The 27,921-nt window shown below is 48.9% G+C and overlaps 1 protein-coding gene across 1 annotated transcript in view; it reads left to right on the top strand.

The window, feature by feature from the left end:
- Acan (aggrecan) overlaps positions 1-27,921 on the top strand; it is a 58,326-nt gene that overhangs the window by 3,658 nt on the left and 26,747 nt on the right. Inside the window, exons 2-5 of the mRNA XM_057756155.1 lie at positions 21,330-21,406; positions 23,829-24,212; positions 25,645-25,819; positions 27,401-27,528. Of these exons, the coding sequence (XP_057612138.1) occupies positions 21,337-21,406; positions 23,829-24,212; positions 25,645-25,819; positions 27,401-27,528 (757 nt within the window). The 5' untranslated portion in view covers positions 21,330-21,336. The remainder of the gene's footprint in view (positions 1-21,329; positions 21,407-23,828; positions 24,213-25,644; positions 25,820-27,400; positions 27,529-27,921) is intronic.

Below are 27,921 nucleotides of genomic sequence, written 5' to 3'. Positions count from 1 at the left end.
CTCCTGGGGGAGGGGAACTACAGGGGAACAAGGCTGTCTGTCTTCATAATTGATTTGACTTGAGGAGCAAGAAGAGGAAAGAGACAGTGCCAGGCAGGGCTGCAGTGCCTCGTCTGTGGGGAACCTACCTTCAGTTTTCTGGTCTCTGTCTATCCCCTGACATGGATGCTCAGGGTCTTCAAGACCTGTAACAATCCTCATTTAAGAGATTGCCAAGGGGATTTAGGGAGGGGAAGGACTGACCCCGGGTCACTCCGGAACAGACTCGCGAGGATCTGTATAGGAACCCAGAGCATCAGGATTTCATCTAGAACATTCCCCCTCCACAGATACCATTCATTTGTTACCAGTACCTGCTCCATACTGGATTCTGTCCATAGCTGATCCTGCCCTGTCTTCTTTGTGGTCTAATTGGAGCAGAAACTGTTATCGACTTGACCCTGGCCCCTCGTTTCTATAAAAGAGTGATCTCAACTGGGAGCTCCCTGAACATGCCTAAAGCCGTTTCTGTTGTCACTGTTTGAAAGGGGGATGCTACCCACATGCTGTAGAGAAAGGCCAACGAAATTGCCAAACACTTTTTAATACACAGGATGGCACCCCTCCTCCCCACACACACCTACACACTCATGCCACACACCTACACACTCATACGGCACAAGATCCAAAATGTCACTAGTGCTAAAGCTGAGAAGGAAAAAAATGGCTCAAGACCTTCATTCAGTTCCTGAGTCAAGCCACACCCAACCGAGTGAGCCAGACAACCAAGAGGCTAGAGGAAGGGTCTGGGTAGCAACCAATCTCAGGCAACAAACGGGAAGTGGGGAGAAAGTAGCCCTCTCAGTGGCTAACAGAAAGAACACGGCCCATATGAAAGTTGAAATCTTAGCTGTATGCCTATGGCAATGCGCTTACCCCTCTGAGCCTGTTTCTGCACCTATGAAATGGACATCCAAGATAAAGCGAATAAAGACGCTGGTACAAAGTAGACCCACAATAAAATCTCGGGCGTTATTATCTTTGAGGCCTGTCAAGGTCCTGCCGTGGAAAGTTACAGCATCAGCAGGTGAGGACATGTGATCCCCAAGCCAAGGAAGGTTTCTGTTTGGGGCCGGTTGCCATAGCGAAGTTCTCTGCTGGGGAAGGGGAGAGAATGTGTGGTATCAGCACCCACCCCCCTCACACACAGCTCTCAGCAGAGAGTGAGAAGGCCACTAGAGCTTGCTCTGGTGAGAAGCCAGAGGGTGTCCAGGCTGGGTAGTGGAAGCGTTCCCAGACTTGGGGGGGTCACAAGACGCCACCTCTGTGTTATTTATCTGGAAAATGGAGCTATACCAAGACCCTGAAAGAATCCACCATCTATGAAACCCCTTATAGGGTTGTCTGGAAACCAAAGCAGGGATTTTATATGTCTTTTTATCTAATTCAGTGGCAGGCACATATGATAGACTAGTGGACGAATGAATGGGGTGAGCCAATGAATGAATGAGCACATGAGCAAACAGACTTCCACACTTCACATTTCTTTCTTGACAAGGAGGAGACCTATAACACCCACATGGGCCATCCCCCACCCATCAAAAAAATGGCAGCCTCTGGTATCCAGTAAATTCTATCGCCCTTCTTCTCTGGGAGGCAGCGCCCCCTAGAGCTCACCGGAGATACAGCAGTTGGATTCTAGTGGGGATTGAATGGGTCAGGGAAGCGCCAGAACTGAGGCCAGCCCAGTTCCAGAGAAGAAAACTGAATGGGGACCAGGAACTCCTTGCGGGCCTAGGCAAGCCTCTACGTTGAGAAATGGAATTGCAATAAATTAAGGCCCAATTGAAAGCTACCAACCAAAGGAATGAATTTTGGTAGTTCACCCAGTGTCCCTGAACTGCATTTTATGGAGCGGGGGCATAAGATAATAAAGCAGAGAGGGTTTCAGTTCTCACCACATCTCCTTCTTAATTAAGCTGGAAGGGAGGTGGAAGGGGGCACTTGAATGAAGGGAGCTGCTCTTGGCACCGTCTCAGCTTCAAGCAGACATCTGAATCCTCTCTGTTCATTCCCCAAGCCACTTGAAAAGCGGTGGGGGCGGGGTACATCCTAGAAGCACTGTGTCATCCAATCAGAGCTCAGTCATAACTGGATGTGGCAACACAGGCCTATAGTTCCAGCTCCCAAGACTTTAAGCCCAAGAGGATCTCGAGTTTGAAGTCAGCCTGGTCTAGGTAGCAAGACCTTATCTTTAAAAAAAAGAAAAAAATGACATAGCTGGATTACCGGAGTGCTTGCCTGGCATGCTCAATGCCCTGGGTTCCATTGAGTATGGCGGTGCATCCCTGTAATCCAAGCACTCAAGAGGGAGACGCAAGAGGGCCAGAAGTTATAGATCTTCCTCAGCTACATAAATCTGAGAACAATTTGGGTTGTGTAAATCTCTGTCTCAAAAAAAAAAAAAAAACAGAAAGAAAGAAAGAAAGAAAGAAAGAAAGAAAGAAAGAAAGAAAGAAAGAAAAGATCTGTGGAGAAGATCCTAACCACAGACAGTCCAGGGACCACCCAGCATCATCCATCTTGATTCACCTCCTGGCTCTACCCTCTACATCCTAACTGGTTGCCTCCAGGGTCACACTAAGGAATAAATCTATGTATAAAAGAAAGGTCCAACAGGGCATCCCAGGCTCTTCCCTACCTTACAGCGCCTCTCTTCCTGGCCCAACCTCCACCCCGTCCTATGGAAGAGGGATTCCCAGCAGAGTCTGAACTCTTAGCTGGACATTCTTCACCATGCCACCCCACCCCCACCCTTCATCGCCCAAGCCAAGCCTGCCTCACTTCCCAGCCTTGCAGCCTCTCCCTCTATGTGTGGATGGCTGAGGGGAACAGCTAGATCTCAGGGTGTCTCTGCGGGCTGGGGGATGCTGTCCAACTTGACCGAAGGGAACTGTGGTAGAGAGAAAAACAGCTTTCAGTGTGGGAATTAGAACCGTCTAAGGAGCTCCTGCACACTGTAGATGGAGTCAGCCTCCTCTGTGGGAGGAGCCGTGGTGACAGGGATCTGATTTTCCACATCCTTTCTGGTGACTCTCTTAGCCTGAGCCAGTGAGTGGCTGATGCCGCAGTTCTGCCCTGCAGGGGAAGGGCAGATGCTTCCTCTGCTCCCTCCCCATGCCCAAGATGGGGCCTTGCTTCCAGAACACAGCTGGTCTTGCCTTTGGTTTAAATAAATCCTTTTGTCCCCAGGGGTGAGACAGAGGTTTTCCCAAAATGGCTTCTACAAAATATGCCTCAAAGACAATAGGCAAAGTGCTTTAAAAAAAAAAAAAAGTGTCATCTCTTAGGGAAATTCGGAAATTAAGCAGGCGCTTTCCCGCCAGACTTCTCTTGGTACCAGTGGGCTGGACTCTCCTTCAAGTTTCTCAGGCAGAGTGTGACCAACTGGAAGCTCTTTCTTCTTCCAGCAGATTGAGGGACTCAGTCTAGGAAGATGCTGATCTGGCATCTCTGTGGCGAGAAAGGCTGCTGCTCTGAACCCAGAGGGCAGGCCAGGGGAGAGGCAGGCCCGGAAGATTGCCTAAGAATCCTCAGTCTTCAGCGGCTGATACAGAAGCTCAGTTGGCAGAGTGCTTGCTTAGCTTGCACGAAGCCCTGGGTGTGCATTAGTGCACGCCTGTAATCCCAGTCCATCAGAGTCAGGGGCCCAGAACCTCAAGGTCATCCTTGATCACATAGTGAGGTCAGCCTGGGCTATACAAGACCCCTTCTCAAAAGCAAAAAACAAATAAAACCCCTCAGTCTCCTACCATCCCTGAGCAGAAGCTCTCTCCACCCTCCTGTGCGCTGGGTTCAGCCTCTTTTTCACACCAGTTACTTTCTATTTAAAGGCCTGTGAGGCTACACCACTCCTTTGGGCTCCCTTTGCTGCTGCTGCTTTCTGGATCTAAAGGGAGGGGGAGCACTCTGTGTGTTTGGGGTGGGGTGGGATGGGATGAGGGAGCCTCCGGACAGTCCCTGCTGCAGGACTGAGCTCCCTCTAAGCCTCATAACTGAGGCTGAACCCCATATGTTCCAATTCCCTCTTGGGTGACACCAGAGGCTACGTGTCTGTAGACAGTATCCCTAGGAGGTGAGCAGTGCCTCTGCAGCCCAGTAAGGAGGTGTCCTGGTTAGCACTTGCCTTTATCACCCCATCCATGGCATCAGCATCATCCAGGCCCAGAGGGTCCAGACAGGAGCTCCTTAGCAGCTCCTAAGCAACATAGGGAGCAGCTGTTCTAAGGGGTCATTCAGACCTTTACACTGTCACCCCCTCTGGTGCTTGGGTTCTATCCCCTGACAACTCTACATCTGCTGTGGATCATCTTTCCTCTGATAGTTTTTCCATCTTGTGAGCCCAGGGTCCCTAGGAATCAAGCCAGGTACTATAAGACCAAGGAGACAGGGCATGATTCTCTAGCCCCTCCGAGCTCAGCATGGATGATTCCATAGACAGCAAAGTTCTCGTGTCTCACTGTCTTTATTAAGAGATGCTCATGGTCCCCCTCCAGCTTCCTCTGTATCTGTTTCCAGGCTCCACCCCTGGGGTCCTTCTGGAACTATGGCACCATCTTGTCATCTTTCAGCTGAGATAGAGAATCTAGTTTTGTTGGTAGCTCCTTTCCTGATGAGCTCACAAAAGAATCCTTGAGGTCACTGTCATCCAAACATGGGTGGGGCAAAGGGGTTCCAAGCCTAGCGTGGCCTCCACCGGTAGTGTTGGTTCATCACTCTGTACCCCCAGATCCTTATCTTTGTAGTGCATATAATCACTCATCCGCAAGGTTGAGCATTAGGGTGAAATGAGGTGATGGCAACCAAGCCCTGGTACCATGCACTCCACAGAGCAGATGTTCTCCAAGCTCCAGATGCTGCTTTTGATATCACAGCTGTCTCCGATGTTCCAAGCTGAATTGCTTTCTTGCCCACTCGGGCTCTTAAAACAGCTTATCCATCTTAGAATAAGAACAGAAGTGTGATACATATTCCACCAGCCCAAAACTGACCGGAAACGAGGTAATTGGAAAAGCATGGCCTGCCTCCTGATAGACCAGTAACTGCAGCAGGCCTTGTATCCAGGATCCGTACACCATATAACTCGGGCGGGTTCCACTGCAGTTCACAAAAAGAGTAGCACCTGGGACAGTCCCATGAACGTTCACACGCTTTCGCATCATTCGCTCCTGCAGCCGTTCTCTTAGGAATGTGCAGAGAATGCTACCCTGCAAAGATGGGCTAGTGAGAATTCGGGTGCAGGTGCTGTTGCTGCAATCGCCACAACTGTGCCATGGGGAAGCCAGACAAGAGCAAAGGGTTGGTGTTGTTCTAGAAGTTGCCTCTGGCCCTCAGTTCCACCCCCTTTTCCCCTCTAACCTCTTCCTCAGGAACTGGGTATTAGAGAATTTTAAACATCCCCGGGAGAACAGTTAATGATTTGCGTTAAGTTAAGGCAGCTGAGCATAGCTCTGCCTCTGACCAAAACCATGCCCTGTGTGAACCCCAGGGAGTGGAAGGCTCTGAACCCAGATAAGACAGAAAATGTGAGGAAACCAGTGCTTCACTTCTAGAGTTTTCCTTAATAAAAAGCAGAATCCAGATTAGGATCTAGTGTATGTCTCTCTCTGCTACTACAAGGAGCCCATGTGGTTTTTCAGGGAACCTCAAGGAAATGTGGAGGTTCCATAAAAGCCTAAAAGTTGGGGAGGGCAGTCTAAAAAAGTTCCAAAGATTGGATTCTAGCAGAAGGGCTAATATAAAGTTCCAGAAACAGCATCAAGAGCAAGCCCAAGACCAGAAAGTTTTGTCTCTACTAAGAAAAGGAAGATAGTAGAGAGAGTAGGTAAAATAGAAGAAATAACACATGTCCTCCTGCAACCTATGTGATCCAGAGGTCAACTGCCAAGTGAGAAGGGAGTAGGTAGCCCCTCTACAAGGAAAAAGAAGGGTTTAAATCAAAATCAGTCACAGTAATGTGATCAAAAATGGTTCCTCCTGTTCATTCTCTAGGGTTACGTAACAGTGTGCCACAAAGTTGGATGGTTTAAACAACAGAAATTTATCATCTCATAGTTCTGAGTGCCAGATGTCCTAAATCAAAGTGTCGAGAATGGACATGCTCCTTCCAGAACCTGGAGGGAAAGCCCTCCAGTGCCCTTCCGAGCTCAGGGGCCCACGGCATCCCTTGTATGTCAGCTGCACCATTGCTCTTGGCTCCAGCTCCAGTGTCTCCCCCTGGAGTCACCCCAGTGTCTGGATGTCCCCCAATCCCCTTCTAAGACATCAGTCATATTGCCCTATCCCTATGACCTCATCTGAACTTAATCACACCTGCAAAGGTCCTGTTTCCTAGTTAACTCACATTCATATAAAGGAGAGAATTTCAATATGCCTGTTGGGGGGATACCCTAGTCGGCATGTAATAACTCTTGATTGACCTACTACTGTGATTTAGACCTTTACATCCAGACAGGTAGAAGAAGCTCTGTCTAGGGAGACAAGTCCCATACTTTAATGTTCATTGGAGACCGAGCAAGGACAGAAATTCCTCCATATGGTGTTACTGATATCCCCATGTGCATATTGCTACCCTCGTGGGGAGGGAGGGAGGGAGGGAGGGAGGGAGGGAGGGAGGGAGGGAGGGAGGAAGGAAGGGAGAGGAGATGCTTGCATGCTTGTCTGGATCCCAGAGGTCAAGTCTTGATCTCATTCCTCAGTTGCCAGCCAACTTGTTATTTGAAACAGGGTCGGTCTCTCATTGGCCTGGAGCCCCAGGGATGTACCTGGCTCCACCTCCCCAGCACCGGGATTGCATGTGCCGCCATACCTGGTTTGTTTAAAGTGGGTTCTGGGGCCTGAATTTAAGTTAGCATGCTTGTGCCAACAAGCGCTTTACCAGCTGAGCTCTGACCCAGTCCAGAGTCCCCAGAGTTTTAACACAGAGAGCACGTATTTTCTCACCCATCAAGACGCTCCTTCCCCACAGTCCCCAGTTGGCTGCCAACTCGGTCACTGAGGAGTCCATTGGTTTCGACACAAACTCCTATCCTCCTAATTGCCTTCCAGGTCCAGAATTGATCCCCTCCTGAGATTATATTGAATTAAATACAAATTTTCAAGGTTTTAAATTTTTTATGTTATTTATAGAAACTTTTTCCCCCAGTCAAAACTAGTAGAGGACAATGCAGAAAGTTTGAGAAAGGTAAACACCGAAGTGAAAACATGAAATCTACTCTAAACTTTCCACCCGAGATAACCAATGTCACATTTCTGTTTATTTTTTCTTTCCCATGAATGTAGGGAAACCAAAAAAAAAAAAAAAAAAAGAATACAATGGGACTATGTCCTACACATTATTGTGTGGCTTGCTTCTTGGGGTGAACATTTTTGCATGCCGTTTCTATACTTGAGTATTTTTTACACCAAACTCCTTTCTGGTCACAGTAGGGGACACGATGAGAGGAATAGGAAGTTTTCCTTGTCCTCAGGAGCCGGCGGTGTGGGTGAGAGACCATCTGTCGGGAATTCTTCTCGGCAGCATGGTGAAGGGAGCCCTAGCTCTTTGCCCAAGTCCTGCTGCGGATACTGCAACCGCCAGTGATTTTTTTCCACCAAGAAAAAAAAATATCACAGCGGCTCCTATCCATTCCAAATTGATTCGAGTATCAAGGGAAGTACAGTTTCCTGTATCATTGAAGTCTGCAGGGGCTCCTCTCAGTGGGCACGTGGGCCAAATACCCATACACATAGATAAAATAAAAATTAAAAAAAAAAATAACGATGAGTTATGTTGGGGCAGAATGCTCTCCCAGCCTGTGTTCCATCCCTAACACCACCAAAGGGGGTGGGACCACAAATTAAGAGACACACATCGTATGTGTCGCCATAAGCCAGAGACCTGAACTTATTGCTCTGAATTGATCCTGGTTCCCTTGTCCTGTGTGTGAGCATCTGGTGTTGAATGCTAAGTATCTCTCATACCACGTGACCCTTAAACGAAACTAATTCATATGCTGTTCAGATAGAGAATCAATAGCCTGACGTCACAATGGAAGAAAAATGGGTTATGCTGGACTCCCTGGCAGACAGCATGGGGGTCCCCAATATGGCACATGGCCTTGGGGATTTCTGAGGGAAAGTTTTGATCAAGCTCTCTTCTGCCTTCTATGATGCTTTGGAGCTGACATCTACAAAGAAACAGCCCTCTGTGGAACGTGTCCTCTGCTGTGGATGCTGCTGGCAGTGTGGCATCTGAGAAGACCCTGTTGACAGGGAACAGGGTGCCTTCCTTGGATATATAAGAGACTCCAGAAGACAAAGAAGCTGTCTAACTCAGATGGGATGGGAGGCGGTCTAGAAACTGTGTGTGTGTGTGTGTGTGTGGAGGGGGAAGCTATCAGTTTCCCTCTGTAGGAAGAGAGGCAGGAGTCAAATTCACAGAGACAGAAAGTAAAGGATGCCTGCCAGGAGCTGGGAGGGAAAAATATGAGTGGCTGTTTAATCAATACAGATACGGGGTGGCTGTTTAATCAATACAGACCTCCAGTTCTGTAAGAAGAAAATGGTCCAGGAGATGGATGGAGCTAGTGGGAACTCAACAGGACGGCTACTTGAGGCTATTAACTTGTATCCTTAAAGTGCTTGAAATGATACATTTTATAGTATGTATATTTTAACACAATTTGGGGAGGGTCATTTTAAAAAAAAAAAAAAAACAGGGCTAGGGATACAGTTCAGTTGGCAGAGTTCTTGCCCAGCATACAAAAAGCACCAGTTTAATCCCCAGTACCACACACCTGTGGCCTCACTACCTGGGAGGTCAAGACAGGGATCAGAAGTTCAAGGTTATTCTCAGCTACATTTTGAGACCTAGACCAGCCTGAGTCTCCTGAACCTCTGTCTCAAAATAAGATAAATGGAAAGAAATATTAGATCTATCTGCCTGTGAGCCCAGTCTCAGGAATGAAACACCCTTTAAGAGACAGAGGCAGCAGTAAGGAGCAAGCAGTGAATCTGACGTCCTGCTGAGAGGTTCTTGGATGTTGTAATCCTGACAGCCTCACTGAGGGCAGTTACACAGTCAGGACAGACCACCCAGAGGATGGGGACTTACTGGGGACAGCTGGAAAGGGGGACAGAAAGGAGGAAACCGTTTGTGAGTGCTTGCGGCTCTTCGCTGACTGTTCGCTTGAAGCCCTGATTTCAAGGTGTTCAGTGAGGGACTCAGAGATAAGCTCCACCCTTTTAAGAGCACAAGCCTTCCCTACTCTGCAGCTGGTCCTCCAACTCTGAAACAGAACTGATCTGAGAACCTCTATGTGTGTCTCTTAATTTATGGTCCCACCGCCTTTGGTGGTGTTAGGGATGGAACACAGGCTGTGAGAACATTCTGCCCCAACATAATTCATTGTTTTGTTTTTAATTTTTATTTTATTCTATGTGTATGGGTATTTTGCCTGCATGTACCTCTGTGTACCACATTGTGCCTGGTGCCATTGGAGGCCAGAAGAGGGCATCAGATCCCCCAAAACTGACATTATAGATGGTTGTGAGTCATAGTGTTGCTAGAAACAAACCCAGGTTCTCCGGAAGAACAGCCAGTGCTCTTGTGTGCTAAGCCACCTCTCCAGTCCCTCCCCCTCTGTTCATGATTTAAACAAATGTGGGGGGTGGGTCTATGAGACAGCTCAGCTGGTAAAATCGCTTGCCACCAAACCTGACAATCTGAGTTCAGTCCCTCTGGGACTCGCAGGGTGAAAGGAGAGAATTGACTCTGGCAAATTGTCCTCTGACCTCCACATTCATGCTGTGGCAAACACACACACACACATACACACACACACACACACACAAATCCAGGATGCCACCTTGTCAAAGGCTCTCTAATTACCCTGTTCATCAGCATCTTCAGCAGGGCATGTGTTCCAAAGCAGGAAACTGGTTAGCATGTTTATTCCCTCTATGGCATCAGAACCGTCTGATTTATTTTCTGGTTCTGCTGTTCCTCGGCTGTAGGAGGTCAGGTCAGTCAACCCCTCAGAAACCTCAATAGATTCTAGCATAGAACGGACGACGGTGAGCCTCTCCCAAGATGACTTTCTATTCAAGCTCCATTGGTTACCACCCCAACATGGGGCCCAATCACCATCTAGGGACACCCTGGGGCAGAGTTGGGGTTGTGGCCATGGAGAAGAAATGGCCAAGGATGAATGAGAGCCATTGCCTGCCCCCCCCCCCAACCCAGTACAGTCTCCTTGCAGAGCCAAACAAATGCTCTGGGCAGCTCCTTCTGTGATTAAGACCAATGGTGAACTTGATCATAACAACAGTTCTTTGGAGACATCATGTAGGAGAGGCTACCTGGCAAAAATGGTATCCTACCTGGCTGCGTTAGCCTCTCCGCCCACACCTGGCACTGTGTCATCCCCAAAACTCTGAGCCTTCCCACCACCAATGCCATCAAGTCCTTTAAGAGAGGCTCTTTAATACCCAGCCCAGTGTGGTTTCTAACCTTACGCTGCAGTCTGATCCATCTGTGGAGCTTTGGGCCCCTGTACCGGAAGCTTGCCGACGATGGATGCCTGATAAAGCAAAAAGAAAGAGAGGGAGCAAAGAAAACCAAGAGGGGTTGGCACTTTCTGAACAAAAGGCAGCTATCCCTGACGCACGAGGGCCAGAAAGCAAGCTCTTCCGAGGACAGACAGCAGCGCCACTGCAGGGCCAGCACAGGGTACAGAGGTCCTGCCCATTGTCACTGTTGATGCGTCCTAGATGGGACATGATGGGTGGATAGGGAAGAATCCAGGACTTTTGGTGGGATTGGTCACATAGAAGTGGCTGACCTCAGCCTCCAGTCCCGCCGGAAGTCAAGTTGATAGCTCATAGCACAAGAGCTCCAACACAAACTCCCACCATTAATGTAGACTGCCCACCCTGGTCCAAGACCCCCAGGGAAACAGGTCTCTCTTATGAGGCAGGGTTATCTTTTATTGTTGTTTCAGGTTTCGGTTTTTTGTTTGTTTGTTTTGTTTTGTGAGTCAGGGTTTCTCTGTATAGCTCTGGCTGTTCTAAAACTCGCTCTGTAGATCAGGCTGGCCTCAAACTCACAGAGATCATCCCACCTCTTTCTCCCAAGTGCTGGGATTAAAGACACGTACCACCACACTGGGCTCATTCTAAGAGCTCAGAGCTCACCTCCTGGGAGCCTGGAGCAAGAGTTAAACTTTGTCTTGGATAGAGTCATTTCCCTACTGCTCAGAGGGGTAACTGTGTGATACCCTGATCAGCTCCACAAACTGTGCATGGGCACTATATCCTAAGAACATTGCCCATGACACCCATCAGCTCTCAAAGGAAAATAGGATCCAAAAGGAGCTCGATGTATGTTCTCTGTGAATTCTTTCTCAGAATCCAAACTCAGAGGTGCATTGGGGTCTAAGGAAAGCAGTTTGATTCTACATAACCCACCTCCCTCCTACCCCTGTATGAATTCCTAAACTAAACATGATTCTGCACGTCTGTCCCAAAGGCTTAAGGAACTGGGCTGATTGGCTCTCATTTTCTTTTAGCTGCATCCCAAGCACACGGCCTCTGCTTTTCTAGGAGTTTGGCTGTCATCCCACACATCTGATGGCAGCTTCTTTCAGGCAGGCATTTCCACCAGGCCCCTCCACTTTCATTCATCTTGATTAAAGATAGCTTGGGAAGTGTGGGCACAACTGCCACCCAGAAAGGCCATCATGGAGGGTTCGTCACTCTGGGTCCCAGCCCCTGCCCCCAACATCTCCTAGTCTTGCCATTGGCAGTGAGCGCTGAGTACAGGAACTCAGCTCTTGACCCAAGATCCCTCCCTGCCCCCGGAAAGGTGCTTGCTCCTGCTGGAAAGTTGAGCTGAAGGGTGCTCTTTTCCAAAGACCCAAGTCTGATATTTACACAGCGTCTGAAATTAATGCAGAAGAAATGCCCGAGTCCCCCAGGCTGGTATGGAAGGCTGAGACAGAAAGAGGTTGATCACAAGAACTGGGGTCCTTTCCACAGAATAACAGGGCAGAGCTGAGGCCCTGGGTGTGTGAGCCAGAAGGCAGAACCTGAGCCCAGAGCTCCTCCAATTCAGCAGGAAATTCCAAGAACTCCAAAAGTGAGCATGGGGCAGGTGGGGACAGTGGGGGGGGGCTAACTGATCGAGTCAGTGCCCCCCTTTTCTCCAGGCGTTCACTTGGGGGTCATAAATGACGATAGTCATGGCTCTAGCACCCAGTCCTTGTGAAGTCCTTCTGCTCAGTGCCTGGATGTGGCCTCCTGCTCCTCAGAAAGGCAGCCTTAGTGAGGACAGAGCCCTGTTCTCAATGCTGCTTTGTCCCTGGAGGCTTCATATACTGTATCTGCTCCTCGAGGCTTCTGGAACTCCCCAGGGCAGGGGATGCAGGTGACACGGATGTAACCACCGTCCTTAAGATTGGCACTGCTTGCATTCCCAGGATGAATTCAGAAGAGTCATTCGTTCAGTCAACAAATACCGAGTTCCCCCAGTCTGCCAAACACTCTTCTAGACACCTGGAATAAAGCAGATTCCTCCTTCATAGAGCATAATGCCAGTAAGAGAAATAGACAATTAAAAAACAGAGAAAAGACAATTTGGAATGATGATACAGGTGGATCCCTTGAGATCTGGTCTCGGGGTTTTGTTTTGGTTATGTTGTTGTTTTTATTGTTTGGAATATTTGCATATGCATAATGAAGTATCCAGGAAATGGGTCTTAAATCTAAACAATAAACTCATTTGTTTCATCTCCACCCCATCCATAGTCTGAAGGTGATTTGGGGCATGGACAAAGTTCCATGGTGAGAAATTTGATGCGGGGGAGGGAGGGATTTGTGCTGATGCTCTGTTTTGGATTCGGCTTTCTGGATTTTACAGATTAGAGGTACCCCGCACGTGATGTTATAGATTAGAGGTACCCTACATGTGATGCTACAGATTAGGGGTACCCCACATGTGATGTTATAGATTAGGGGTACCGTACCACATGTTATGCTATAGATTAGAGGTACCCCACATGTGATGCTATAGATTAGGGGTACCCCACACATGATGCTATATATTGGGGTACCCCACACATGATGCTATAGATTAGGGGTACCTCACACGTGATCACAATAGTGATCACAATGTAGCCGAATCGAGCAATATCACCATTGTCACATGAATCTGTGGGGTAGACGGAACCGAGAGAAGTCAGTGTTGTCTTCTAAAGTATTTAGGGTCTGCTCCTGCCAGCGTTCCATTGTGCTTCCTATCACCTCCACCAGCAAAGCATCCGCAACCACACTGACAGTCCCTAGAAGGAAGGAAGCAAGGCCTGCCTGTGGCCCAGCTAGGGAGCTGTTGCTTTGGATGCTGCCCATCTACCTTACAACTCTAGTGCAATCGGCCTGGTGAAGGCTGGCAAACGTCACCATATTGGGATGGATGGTAGATACGGTCCTACAGCGGATTTCTGCAGTTCAATGCTGGGAAAGAGAGGACTCGGAGTCCAGCAAGAGTCCTCTGTAGGAGTACAAAGTCCCAGAGTCCCAGAGTGAGTTGGGAATCCAGCTTGCTAGCTGCCTTCTACAGACCGGGAGCATCCCTAACCCTGCAACCACCAGCTCCAGGACAAATATCGATTGCTATGTTTTAAAAGCTAACGAGGCCTACAGTCTCTCACGTCTCTGTACTGCACACCTTCTTGTCCTACCCTTTCCTGGCGTCCTTTCGTTTCTTTTGTGGGTTGTTGAGCTCTCCTGTTTCTCTCTCCAGGATATAGTCTGTGTTTCCTTATTCTGACTCTCCCTTTGGCTAGCTCACAAAGAGGCAGTCTCTAATCTGCCATCTTACCTGGAAGCCCCTACCTTCTAAATCTGACGTTCCTCTTTCTCCTCATTGGTTGAAATCTGTTTGCTGAATGAATAATGAATGAGCAAGACTGACAAACAGGGAGGGCCTGGGAATGTTGGAGGAAACCGTTGCAGCTGTGAGATCTGTACTTCAGACCAAGCCCAGCCACTTACAACCTGTGAGGTCTGAGGAAGTCAGCCTCTCTGAGTATCTATTAGCTATTTATTGTAGCCAAATTTTCTTGGGCCACCAGCCCCCAAATCATGACATGAGACTTATTATTATTTATGAACGCTTGGCCTTAGCTTAGGCTTATTTCTAGATAGCCAGCTTTTTTCTTTAACTTAAATTAACTCATTTCTATTAACCCACGTGCTGCCCCAAGGTTTGTTTGCTGTCCTTCCTGCTTTCCTGCTTCCTCCATGTCTGGCTGGTCTGCCACCAGCTGCCTAACTACTGGCTCCTCTTTTCTCTCTGCCTGCCAGCCTTGCCTATCCCTCTGCCTAGCTCTTGGCCATGCATCTTTCTATTCAACCAGTCAGGTGCCTTAGACAGGCAAGGTGAAATGACAACACATCTTTACATAGCATAAACAAAAGCAACACACCTTTACATGGTGAAACAATTATTCCACAACACAAACAAATGCAACACTTCTTAGCATAACCAAACAGATCCTCAATTCCACGACATTTTATAGAGGATAGCAATATTTATCTTTTGCAAGGTGCTTTGTCTGTTTGGGTTTTGTTTGTCTTGTGAGAGTCTCATGGAGCTCAGGCTATCCTACATCTCACTGTGTAGCGAAAGATAACCTTGAACTCCTGGTCTTACCTGTCTACCAAATGCTGGGGTTCCAGGCATGCACCACCGTGCCTGGCTTGGAAAGTGGCCTTAAGGCTGAGACAGTCTTGGTACAGCTAAGAACACAGTTCCTGCAGCACAGCAGGCCTTTTGCAGCTCCTTAGACAGTTCATGAAGCCATCGTGTAGGTCGATTCTTGGTGGAAAATGTTCCCTATTCCCTGAGGAGGGAAAACAGATGGCTGCCCTTAGTGACCAGGGAAGTCCTGAGAGCTACTGAGTTCCCTACATAACTGGAGACAGAGGTGGCAGCTTCTGGTTCCTAATTTACAGTCTGCAGTTTTGCCTGAAGCTGCATCCTTTACCCAGTCTGAGCGAATGTCAGAGCCTTCAGTAAACTAACTAGGAGGGGTGTTCTCATTACCTGCTGTTACTGACGGTCATGGCCGTGCACTTGAAGCATCCTTTAAATTAAAACTAGGCATGCATCCCACTTGAGCTACTGCACACTGGGTGAGAGCTTCCCACCATGTCTGTTCGAGATATACAGGAAATGAACCACTATGGTTGGGACCCCTCTGCCAGATGACCCTCCCCCATGCAAGATTAGAAATTCCAGTGTCAACAGCACATGCCATTACTCTCAAGCACAGACCTCAGGGTAGGTCTCATCCATGGGCGGGTGACAGTTGCCAAACCCACTGTCCACTCCTCCATTCAGTGAGATGTTACATATTGTTCTGTGCCGTGCCAGGTCCCATGCAAGCTAACACTGCCCAGTAGTGTTGATTTTGAGCCTTAAGAAGGTCGTGTTCTGCATGGTGAGGCAAAGCTGGCACGTGTGAAATCAGGGGAGAAAACAAAATGCCAAGGACACTGTGGGTGCAGGTGTAGCTGAGAGGCCAACTCACGGGGTAGGTTCTACTGACAGAAAAGGCTCTGTGCAGGAAGAGGGAGCTTCTAGGGCCAGAGAAGGGGAGGGGCATGCATCCCATAATCAGTCTACCAGAAGGTGGACTCCAGTGGGCGTGGAGATGAAAGTAGCCCAGACCTATAAGGCTAGAAAATCCACAGGGCGGAGGAACAGATAGAGAGTAAGGTTTCAGTGAGTGGACAAAGGGGAACACCTGTTGTCTTTCTCCCATGTTCCTTTTCTGTTTAGCACAAGCTATTTCCAGCATGCTGGCAAATCTACTCTCAGGAAAAAAACGAGAGCTTTCACCTCATGGGTGCTGGCTGAATTCCATAGTGTAAACACTCCCATGACACCCAAGTGCAAGGTGAGGTGTGACTGTCGCTGGAGGTGGATGCTGTGTGGGTCTCAGTAAAATACGGAACCTCTTTGAGCCTTGCCTTTGTCAACTGTAAAATTAATGCCTTGGGTTTAAAGTTCACAGCGGCCAATCCCAGCTCTGGCCTTCTGTGGCTCTGAGGAGGAAAGCGGTCTGGGAGGAAGGACTGAGACTGTGTGCTCAAGAGACCTGTGTGCAGGTAGGGAGCACACCTGATCCCTGAGGGAGCACACAAGATCTCTGAGGGAGCACACCCGATCTCTAAGGAAGTATACAAGATTCCTGAGGGAGCAACCAGATCTTGGAGGGGGCACACCAGATCCCGGAGAGAGCACCCCAGATCTCTGAGGGAGCACACCAGAGCTCTGAGTTTTTGTCCTGGGTCTTATGTGGAGTGGATGGTGGGAGCCATTGGCATTGGAATGGACCACTGGTTAAACTGGGATCGGAGGAGGAACTGAAAGCTCCCATTGGTCCCCCATTCAGGAAGAGATGAAAATCCTTCTGCCTGAGCTACCTACCTGTACAGACCTCTTGGGAAGAAGGTCACACTGTAAATCCCATCGTTAACTTTTCTGAAGGAACAAAACTGTCACTTGATCAATTGAGTTCTGTGGAAACAAAAAATAGGTTGTAAAAAGATGGCAATTACAAAAATTAAACATTGGTGGCATTGGGATGCAGGAGGACAGTGATCCCCCAGCCACCCTGTTTCCTGTTTCCCTGGCATTTGGAAGGTGGGAATGTTGCTGTTAAAATGAAAACAGTTTTGTTCTTTATGGAAAGTCACCTAGTCCAGTCCTCATTGCTGGTAGGAAGCCTCCCCTCCCACAATCATTCCATCACTTCCAATCCACAGGTTCTAAGTGGTTCACACAGACTAACAAGTGGGTGATGGGAGAAAGTGGCATTGGAGGGTGTCTGTTAGTGCTAAAGCCTGCATGTGCTGTGTGCAGCGCCAAAGGCACAGTGCCCAGCCTAGATGAGAAGAACTGGCTGGCAAGACATATTACTCCATCTGCGAAACAGCATGGACATGTCCTGTATTAATAGGCAGTAAGCGGCCCCACAGGGCCAGAGTCTGAGTCTTGACTTGGAAAAGGAATTCAAAATAAGAGAATGAGCTTCTCCTTCAAGTCCATGATCTGATGGAGCCCCTGCCTCCAACTGTGAGCACAGGCATATGTACGTACACACATACACACACGGGGGGGGGGGCATACAGATACACAAGATACAGACACACACAGAGAGACAGACAGATACACACACACAAGAAAGGCAGAGACAGAGAGACAGACACACAGAGTGACAGTCACAGAAGAAAGATACAGACAGACGTACACACAGAGAAAGAGACTGAGACAAAGACAAATAGATACATGCACAAGAGGTACAGACAGACAGATACACAGAGACAGAGAGAGTTAGACAGACAGATACGTGCGCACGCGCGCGCGCGCACACACACACAGCTGAAAAGCAGGGGCTGTTGATTGAGTTTTCTGTCCTGCCCAGTTTCTGCAGTCATTAAGTCCCAAAGAAATCACACAGAGGTCTACATTAGTTATAAACTGATTGGCCTGTTAGTTCAGGCTTCTTATTAACTCTCATAACTTGTATTAGCCCATAATTCTTATCTGTATTAGCCACGTGGTTTGGTACCTTTTTTGGCAAGGCAGTCACACCTTGCTTCCTCTGCATCTGGGTCACTACTGCAGACTGAAATTTCCCTCTTCCCAGAATTCTCATTGCCCCGCCTCTACTTCCTGCCTGGTGGCCCTGCCTATACTTCCTGCCTGACTACTGGCCAATCAGCACTTTATTAAAAATTATACAGTGACAGGATGAAAGACCATTGTCCTACAGCAAGGGGCCTGCTGCTTTTCCTGGATAAGACTCTGAACAACTTTCTCCTGAGAAGGCCAATCCCTGGCACACCAGGATCCCAGGGCTTTCCACTGGGCCATCCCCGTTGCCTCTGAGTCCCAGCCACTGTCCATCTCAGGTCTTCTCCACCTCCCCAGCCTCAAGGCCCTACCTATACCATCCCTTTCCACTGCTTCACTTCTCTTCCCGTTGAGAAAGGTCTCTCTGTCCACAAGCAAGCTTGGGCTGGCAAAGTCAGCCCTCCTCACATAAAAGACCCAGTGAGTCCCAGAGAGGCTTGGAGCCCAGACAGAATGGAATTTCTCCCTATTTTCTTTACAACTGAGAAAACACACACAAACACAAGAGCATATTTATTGCAATATTTCTATCCCAAAGTTTTTAAGAAGAAATAAAATTAGTTTTGCTGCCCACTCTGCACCGACTCCCTCCCTCCCCTTTCCCTCCTCATTCCTTCACATTTCCTGGTCTAAGCCAGGGAGAAAAACAGAGCAAGCCCAAGTCCCACAGACCACTGCATACCAGACAATGTCCAGCTTGTTCAGGGAGCAAACGAAGAAACACAACTCCGAAACATACACAAAACTTCTAAGTGAAGGGCGCTGTGAGGGAGGAACAGGCTAGCTTTGTGTCTGGGTCTACAAACACACCTCAGGCCGATCTTCCCTGACCCCCCAGGAAACCATTTTTCAGCCCTGACTGGTCGACTGACCTTGAACAAGAGCCCCCTCTCCAACTCAGTGTCCCCTCCAAATACCCGACACATGGTATGAGAGGTTTTTTAAAGTTAGCATCTAAGTCAGAAAATCCCTAAGGAGAAGCAAGGGACCATTTCTCAGAACGATGGAACTTTCCAGACTTTCTACAGAACAGGGGTGCCTCTAAGCCCTCAGCCACACAGGAGGGCCTTTCACTTCTCAGGTGATAGATACATAGAGCATGGGTAGATGATGGATGGTCGAAAAAAAAAATGCCAAACTCTACAACAAGAAAGGATTACCTTGTCCTGGGCCCAGACTGTCCCTCCCCGGGCAGTTCTTAATGGGAATGCCAGTGTCTCCCCTGCCCGCATCCTCTGAGCTCCCCAGATCCCTGCGCTTGCCTAGCCCAGCCTGCGGTAACTAAGCAGAGGGTGACACCTGCTGGACCATCAGAGAACTGAGACTGAGGTGTGGAGGCCAGGGATCCTGCCTCCACCGAGGATGCTCTGTGTGCACCGCCCCATCCCCAAGTTTTCCTTTCTTCTTAGACCACAAGTAAATGCCGATGCTGCTGAACATGGGGCATGGAGTCACACAGTGCAAGTCTCAGAAGGTGTGTGTGACATGGCTATGCACCCTCCAGGGCAGTGGTACCGTGACACCCAGACCGTTTCTACATGCAGCTGGCTGAAGACCAGTGCTCCAGCTGGTGGCTTGAGAAAGTTGCTTATGCTTGCTGGCTGGAGTTGGGGGTCCCTCTCGTGCAGCAGAGACCCTTAAGTGGTGGTTGCAGCCGATCTGTGTCCATAAATGACAGTCAGGAATGCTTCACTTTCCGATGCGTATGGTGGACGCTGCATTTGATCCAGAAGAGGGCCACGGGAGTCCTCGGTTCTCGCTTCCCAGTGTGAGTTGCTCATCTCACAGCCTGCTTAAGGCCGCCATCCTGATTCTTGCCAGGACCTTGAATCTTGCCTAAAATCGCACAATCCTTGCTAAAATACACAAGGTTCCTGAATTTGTTGGGTTTTTTTGTTTGTTTGTTTGTTTGTTTTTCGAGACAGGGTTTCTCTGTAGCTTTGATGCCTGTCCCGGAACTAGCTCTTGTAGACCAGGCTGGCCTCGAACTCCCAGAGATCCGCCTGCCTCTGCCTCCCGAGTGCTGGGATTAAAGGCGTGCGCCACCACCGCCCGGCAGGTTCCTGAATTTGAAGTGGGTGGCACACCCAGATTGCATCAGGGAAGCTGCATGGTTTGCCCTTACTCTGCATCTGAAGGGTTGTATTAGGGTTCTCAAAAGGAATAACCCTCTCCCCCCCCCCCCCCGCTTCCTTCCCTCCCTTTCTTTCTCTCCTTCCCCTTCTCTTCCCCTCCCTCCTCTCCTCTCCCCATCTCTTCCTCCACCCATCTTTGTTCCTCCCTCCTCCCTCCATTCTCCCTCTTCCCTCTCCTGTGTCCTTAGTGTGCTTGAACATATCTAGGTGATAGAGTTCAGTCATTCATCGTGGCTGTGGTTGTGTGTGCATGTGTGCATGTGTGTATGTGTGAGTCACTAGGTATCAAGCATACTTAAAAAAAAACACTTGAGCACTGAACCAATCCTAGCCATTTACATGGCCTCTTGATGCAATTAAGATACAAGTAAATGCTAAGTGTCTGAGGCTGCTTAGTGAGTCCATAGTGGACTGCTTTAATTATATGTTTTTGTAAGTAGTAATACTTACAAAGTAATAACACATGTATAACATAGGAAAGACATTTATTGCCGTTGCCAAGTATTGCATGCCATATACATAATTATTTTCCCATACTTTCGTATGATTGGCATGTGGTAAATTTGTTTGCACCAGCATCATTACAAACAGTTGAGAACTGTGCTGCACGGGACTTTGCCATGTCACTAGGCAAGAGGGAGCTTTCACCTCCTTGATAAATTTATTGTTATATATGTGCTCCACCATTGACCAAATTGTCCTTATATGCCATTTCATTTTCAGCAGAAGACATTCCCTTGCATGACTGTGTGTTTGGGGGGGGGGGGAGAGGAGAGAGAGAGAGAGAGAGAGAGAGAGAGAGAGAGAGAGAGAGAGAGAGAGAGAGAGAGAGAGAATAAGGATTATGTAAGTGGAGGTTGCGTCCACAGAGCTGCAGAGAGACTAGCAAGGAAACCAGAGGGAAGCTATCTGCTCCTCTTCGGTTTGAGGTACCACATGTTTTAAGCCCCAGAAAAGGCTCCTTCTTCAGGTCAAGTCCAAAGGGAGGAAAAACCAGCTGGAAGGCCATCAGGGATGAGGTCTCTCTCCCTCAGGAGAGGGTCCTTTTTTGTTCAGGTCTTCAGGTGGTTGTCTGTGACCCATCCACACTGCAGAGGGAAGTGTTATCTCAATCTACAGATTCCAGATTTCATTTCATCTGATGCAAAACCCCTAACAGACACTTGAGAACAGTGTGTAAACCTGAGCATCTATGGCCAACCGGGCTCCTATCAATAGCTATCACAGGAATTCATTAGGATGAGTCTCCACTAGCTGGAAGATGGGAGGATCAATGAACCAGCCACCTTGGAATTAGGCTAAGAAAGGCTTGCCGGTCTCTGAGGAAAGGATTGTCAGAGGAAACACCGTATAAACATTGCAACCTCCTGTTGTGCGATATTTCAAAGCCTTGGATGTGAATTCTATCACGTCATCTCTTCCACCTCGCTGTGCCGTAACTGTCCAAATAACACCTCTGCTACCTCTTCCAGGTGAACTATGACCACTTTACTACTGGTCTTTGTGACTCTGAGGGTCATCGCTGCAGTGAGCTCAGAAGAAGTTCCAGGTGAGAACAATTCCACACATGACTGCTTTATACAGTAGTGGGCAAGTGCTGGGTTCTGAGTTCAGGACACAACTTTGTTCTGGGACACAGTCCCCTGTCCCCCTTCTTTTGGCCTTCTCCTGGCCCTTCCCCTTTCTAGCTGCAGTGGGAAGGCACTCACACATGTGCCCATAACCCCAGAGCCTGGTGCACAAGCATCTGCTCCTGGATGCCCTTGCTACAGGGCATCCACTTTCTGGGCCTCCTTCATGGCACCCTCTCCTTGGGGATCTCATTCAGAACTACTGCACAGTGAGAATGGGGCAGAGAATGGGAAAGTCAAAGGTTAAGGGCTGCCAGGGAGCATGGGTGGGAGCGTGAAAGAGGAGGAAAGAGCCTGAGGAACAGAGGTGAAAGGACTGGGCTTTCCACCAGAAGAGAGGTCGCAGCCCTTGTGTTATCCCCAAAGTTTTAGAGTTTTGCATTGGGGTACAATGGGTTGGTGGGAGAAAGAGGGTCCAAGTCTCTTCTTGTCCCCCACCCCCACCTCTATGAGGGAGGTCTCACAACCACGTTTAGCCATGGAATCCCAGATCTCCACACCAGGTGCCCTCTCTTGTTGGCCTGATTCACAGCTTTTGAATGTGTAGATGTAGTAGCTAGACCTCCATTGGTGCTCAGGGACCCACAAATATCCAGGTGCTGGCCATCACCTGGGGAGAGAGATGTGTTCACATCAGTCCAAACAGCCCCCTGAGAGGGTTGCCTGGGAGCCTGATTGCTGTGGGATAATGTCACTTGTATTAGTTTAGTAAAACACTGATGCTAGTAGCCAAGCAGGAAGTATAGGCGGGGTGACCAGACTAAGAATTCTGGGAAGAGGAAAGGCAGAGATGCAGTCACCAGCCAGATGCAGAGCAAGCAAGATGAGACTGCCTAAATGGCTAAACATAGATAAGAATTATGGGTTAATTTAATTTGTAAGAGCTAGTTAGTAATAAGCCTGAGCAATAGGCCAAATAGTTTATAAATAACGCAAGTCTCTGTGTACTTCTTTGGGACTGATTGGCTGTGAGATTGGGTGGAATAGAAACTTCTGTCCACACTTAATAACCACTGAGTTGGCCTCAACAGTGGTCTCTAGCTATTCCCTGAGACCACCACTGCAGAGCCAAACTGTGGCCAGGCAGCAGATGGAGGTGTTTGTGGAAGGATGGTGGAATCTGTCCAGACATCAAAAGGTCCAGGCTGGACTCCAGACATTCCTGCTCTCTGCCCATCCCTACCCTGCTATGTATCCACCAGCCACATCCATCTGAAACATTTCTCTTTTGACCCATAGTGTCTCCTGAAAGGAAGGGTTCTGTAAATTTAAGACCTCCCATGAAAGGTGCTGTGTGGAAGGCTGTTTCTCTCCCATCCCAACAAGGATTCGGGAAACACCACGTCTTCTCTACTGACATACTCCATAATTTTTATGTTGTCCAGTCCTACCCAGTCAGGTCTCCAGATCTGACTCTACAGACAAAAAAATGTCTGACCTCCTATTCTTCCCCCATCTCCTTGCCCTTTACCTCAAAAGCCTTGCCCTCCCACAAGGTCCAGCTAAATCCAAGGCAGACCTCCCAGGATGGGATGAATATGTCTTTGAAGTTCAGTGTCTCAACTTCAAAGGTTGTATAGAATTGTCTATACCCCTTGATAATCATTGCACCTGGTGTGTTGGATGGTTCCTGCCTCTGTGAGAAAATGTCTCAGGGAAACAGCTTGCTTGTGGCAAGGCAGAAACATCACACCTGAAGGTACAGTGGAGGAGAACAGTTCACCTCCTGGCAGCCTAGAAGCAGAGAGACAGACAGACAGACAGAGACACAGAGACAAAGAGACATACAGAGAGACAGGGGAGGACAGTGATCTATTACCCTTCAGTGAGGTCCCACATCTCAGTTCAGCTCTGAACTGACCAACGGAGGAATCCATTGATGAGGCTGGCATCCTCATGATCCAATCACTTCTCAATAACACTGCCAAATTTCCCACACATGAACTTTTTGTGGGGAGCTCATCATATCCAAAATAAATACTCCAATATATTTTTTCTCAAATCTCTGAATCAAACATGAAACTACCCTAAGAATAGGAGTCCTGTTTATCTATGGTTTGGCAACCCCTACGTGTCCACAGTTTGAGGTCTTGGCTGTGATGTCTCTCCCATGTTCCTCTGGAATCCTTTTCCAGCTCTAAGGTTTGTCTTAGGTGCAGAGACTTGAGGAATGCTGACTTGAAGGGGGTGTTGTGAGGCTCCCTGGGAATCCCCAGGGTCATCCACGGTGGGCGGGATTTGGACTTCTCTCGTGGCTGCATCTCCAGGACTGTCTGGGTGGCTTGTGGTCTCTATTATCCTAATGTTTTTGTTTGTCCTCCTCCCACCCTTCCCCCACAGACCATGACAACTCACTGAGCGTGAGCATCCCTCAACCATCCCCCCTGAAGGTCCTCCTCGGGACTTCCCTCACCATCCCCTGCTACTTCATTGACCCCATGCATCCTGTGACCACTGCACCCTCCACTGCCCCCCTCGCCCCAAGAATCAAGTGGAGCCGTGTTTCCAAGGAGAAAGAAGTTGTCCTGTTAGTGGCCACTGAAGGACAAGTTCGAGTCAACAGCATGTACCAAGACAAGGTGTCATTACCCAACTATCCAGCCATCCCCAGTGACGCCACCTTGGAAATCCAGAACCTTCGCTCCAATGACTCGGGAATCTATCGCTGCGAAGTGATGCACGGCATTGAGGACAGCGAAGCCACCCTGGAGGTCATAGTAAAAGGTAAAGGCCTCCCACGGGAATGCCACGTCGTCAGTTGAAAGTATTAGAATGATGTCCTCATCAGGGTGGACCTGGGTGGCTAGCTTTCCCACTCAGCCCCTCTGCATACCCACTTTATGCTTGGCTTCCTCTAGTGTGGAGCTGGCAATGCTATGCTCTGTGGGATCGGGATGTTGAAGGCAGGGCACATGAACACATCCTGGCATAGGCAGCTGGTGCTTGCAACCATCCTTGACTTGTTGGGTACTTTTCTTGTTCTTGTGGTCGAATGCCCGAGAGGCATCAACTTGGGGGAGTAAGGAGTTACTTTGGCTCTCGGTTTGATGGGATACAGTCCACCGTGGTGAGGACAACACAGCACTGGGATCATGAGGCAGCTGACCATACTGCGTCAACACACATGAAGCAAAAAGCTGAGTCCACAGAGCTCAGCTCCCTCCCTTTCTCCGTTTTCTATTTCCTCTTGGATGGCGCCACGCGCAGTCAAGGTGCATCTTCCCTCTTCAGTTAAAGGCCCACAGGCATATGCAGAGGGGTGCGTTGTACATCACAGCAGGCCTTGTAAGAGAGCGCACTCTGCACCTGAACCAATGAGTCAAATGGCGTGTCTGACCTGACCCTAGAAACGAATGAAAGCGGCTTCCTAACGTATCATCCAGGCGTCTCCTCTTCCTCCACAACCCCTTTATCCTCAGCTTCAGAGGCCAAAGAAGTGGCTGAGCCCTCACTCCCTGATCGCCCTTCTCTCAAAGAGAACCCATTAGGATGTCCCTGACTACTGGAGACATGGAACCCTTGGTGTCTCCTTCCCTGGGAGGGGAAAAATAAAGGGTCCCGGAGTGACAAAAAAAAATCACAAGGAGACAATTTTTTGCCTTAGCTCAAAGAACTTTCTTATTGTCAGAACTATTATAGGTGTTCTAAAAAAGGGTGCCTTGTGAGGAGGTGCTGAGCACCCTGTTAAGGCCGTGGGGTGGGGTGGAATGGGGTGGGGCAGGGTGGAGAGGAGACGGGGTTGCAGCAAGAGCAGAAGAACCACGTACAACTTCGGCAGCTGAGGAGCTGTTGGCAGGTGATGGCTTTGGTGGAAGGGAGAGCCAGTTTTCTTTAGTACAGTCCCTAGTAGGTTGACTACCCTCCAGGAGATGGCCCCACACCCATGAGTATACAGGCAACACAAGTTGAACTCAGTGTGGGGTGGAGCTGGAAGGAGTTAGGGAGAGGATTTGGGGGGTAAATATAATCAAAAGACATTATTTGCACGTGTGAAATTCTCAAAGAGTCAATAAAATATAATAAAAAAGTCAGAGAAGGAAACCATGTCAGCCTGAACCAGAGAGTGCCCAGGGTCCCCTTGGTTCTTGCCACCATTTCTCTAGAGCTTCAACAGAAGTCACACCTAACCAGCCCCTCTGGTCTGTGGGTCCCACAGGCATTGTGTTCCACTACAGAGCCATCTCCACGCGCTATTCGCTGGACTTTGACAGAGCTCAGCGGGCTTGCCTGCAGAACAGTGCCATCATCGCCACCCCTGAGCAACTGCAGGCCGCCTACGAAGATGGCTTCCACCAGTGCGATGCAGGCTGGCTGGCTGACCAGACGGTCAGGTGAGACCCCAACCCATTAAAGAAGAACGTGTCAGAGCTGAGGTCCCGGTATAAGAGGCCTAACAGAATGGGGCAGGCCATGAGTGGTACTTAGCTGGTGTGAACATGACCTGTGGCCAGTCTAGGTTAGGGATCAGGGACTAGCCTTGCCAACATCCCAGGTCACCATTATTCTCTTCTAGGTCAAATAATGCCCCTACTTCACTACTCTCTAGCCTGTTTTTCCTATTGTCAATGTTTCTTTCCTTCTGGCTTGTTAGTCTTTAACCTTAGAGTTTTGTTTATTTTAGTATAGGACCTTATTTATATCCCTTTTTGTAAGACAAGACCTACATAAATCAATCATCTAGACGCATCTTTTTCTGAGTGAGTCCTGGGAGCCACATGGCAAAGCAGTGTAGATAGAAGCCTGCTTCGAGGATCCCAGTGTGGTGTTCCGAGCCTGCAAAGACAGACTGTCCACCCCATGTGCGTCACAGTGATAGCCCCAAAGCCAGAATACAAGGCCTCAGGAAGACAGCTTCGCAAGCCTGGTCAAGCCAGGGGATCGTAGGTCACAAGGCCATACAGCATGATTATGGTTTCATCTCTGTTGTTGAGATGGGGCACTGATCAAAGCAACTTGGGGAAGGGAAAGGTCCATTTCAGCTTGTTCCAGGTCCCAGTCCATCAAGGAGGTAAATGAGGGCAAGAGCCCTGGGCCTGGGAGGAAGGAGCCATGGAGGGATGTTGCTTGAGGCTCACGAGCTCGTTGTCTGGATCACCCACAGGCAGGTTCAGTTCGTTTTCTTATCCATTTGCAGGCTCGCCTCTCCAGGCTGGGCCCTCCTACATTGGTCATAAACCGAGACAACCCATCACAGATGTGACCACAGGCTAATCTAGGCAATCCCTCAGCTGAGACTTCTCCAAATGACTCTAGACTGTGTCAAGTGGACGGCTGAAGCTAACTGGGACAAACCACAAAAATCAGTAAATTTTTTTTTAAAAAATAAGTGAGACAACAGTCTAATGTCAAGAGTTCACATACTGACCTCAGGAGCTAGACTCAAATCCAAGCACTGGGATTTGGAAGCTGTGTGACTTTGAACGAGTCAATTAACATTTCTGGACCTTAGTTTAAGTGTAAAATAGAGCCCAATCCTCTGCTTCCCTTGGTGACATAAAACTCAACAGGTACAAATAGGCACCATGGCCAAACCCAACCCAACTCATCCTTCACTTCTGTAAATGAGTTGTGTTGAAATATAGCCACACCCCCTTGGTTACCTGCTGTCTGTGGCTGCTCCTTGCTGCTGCATTGAAAGCGGTCCCCACAGAGGTTTCTAGTTTACAAAATCCACAAGGCTCTGGCCTTTTCCATGAAAAGCATCTGCTCCCGGAGAGAGTGTGTTTGGGACCAAGAATATGCAGTAACAGAGGCTGCTTTGCTGGTGATCGCACTGGGACTGGAGAGGCAGTCGGTGCTCAGAGCAGACCTGGACAGAGGTGTTACCTCTAAGAAGGTGAAGGCTACAAGAACAGGGAGCCTGGGCTTCCTCTAGTTCCCAGCTTCACACTCCCATGTCAACTTCCCAACAGGTACCCCATCCACACTCCTCGGGAAGGTTGCTATGGAGACAAGGATGAGTTTCCTGGAGTGAGAACCTACGGAATCCGAGACACCAATGAGACCTACGATGTGTACTGCTTTGCGGAGGAAATGGAGGGTGAGGCTCCCTTCAAGATGTTTCCCTTCCCCACCACCATGCTCACATTTGGGATAGCTACACCAGGCCTCGTTCAGTTCTCTCCTGCCATAAAGAGGGATGGGCTTTTGCTGGAATCCTCACTCTCCACTTTGGAGGGGGTCTCGATGGCCACAGGCATCTGCAAACCATCTGGTGCTTCTACCAAACCCCAAATTCCAAAGCCCTCTGGACTGTCTCTCTTATCCAGAACCTCGGTATCTCTGGCCAACCCACCCCTGTCTTAAGGTCCGTCCATAGCGCCATCAAAGCCAGACTCACGACTGGCGTGTAGCCCAGTGGCAGACTCTGACCTCCACTCCCCACTCAAGAGGGACACCCTAACCCACTCTAGGGCGGACACCACAGACACAG

The sequence above is a fragment of the Chionomys nivalis genome, chromosome 23 (assembly GCF_950005125.1).
Source record: "Chionomys nivalis chromosome 23, mChiNiv1.1, whole genome shotgun sequence".
Lineage (NCBI taxonomy): Eukaryota > Metazoa > Chordata > Mammalia > Rodentia > Cricetidae > Chionomys > Chionomys nivalis.
This window is presented reverse-complemented; position numbering and strand designations above follow the sequence as displayed.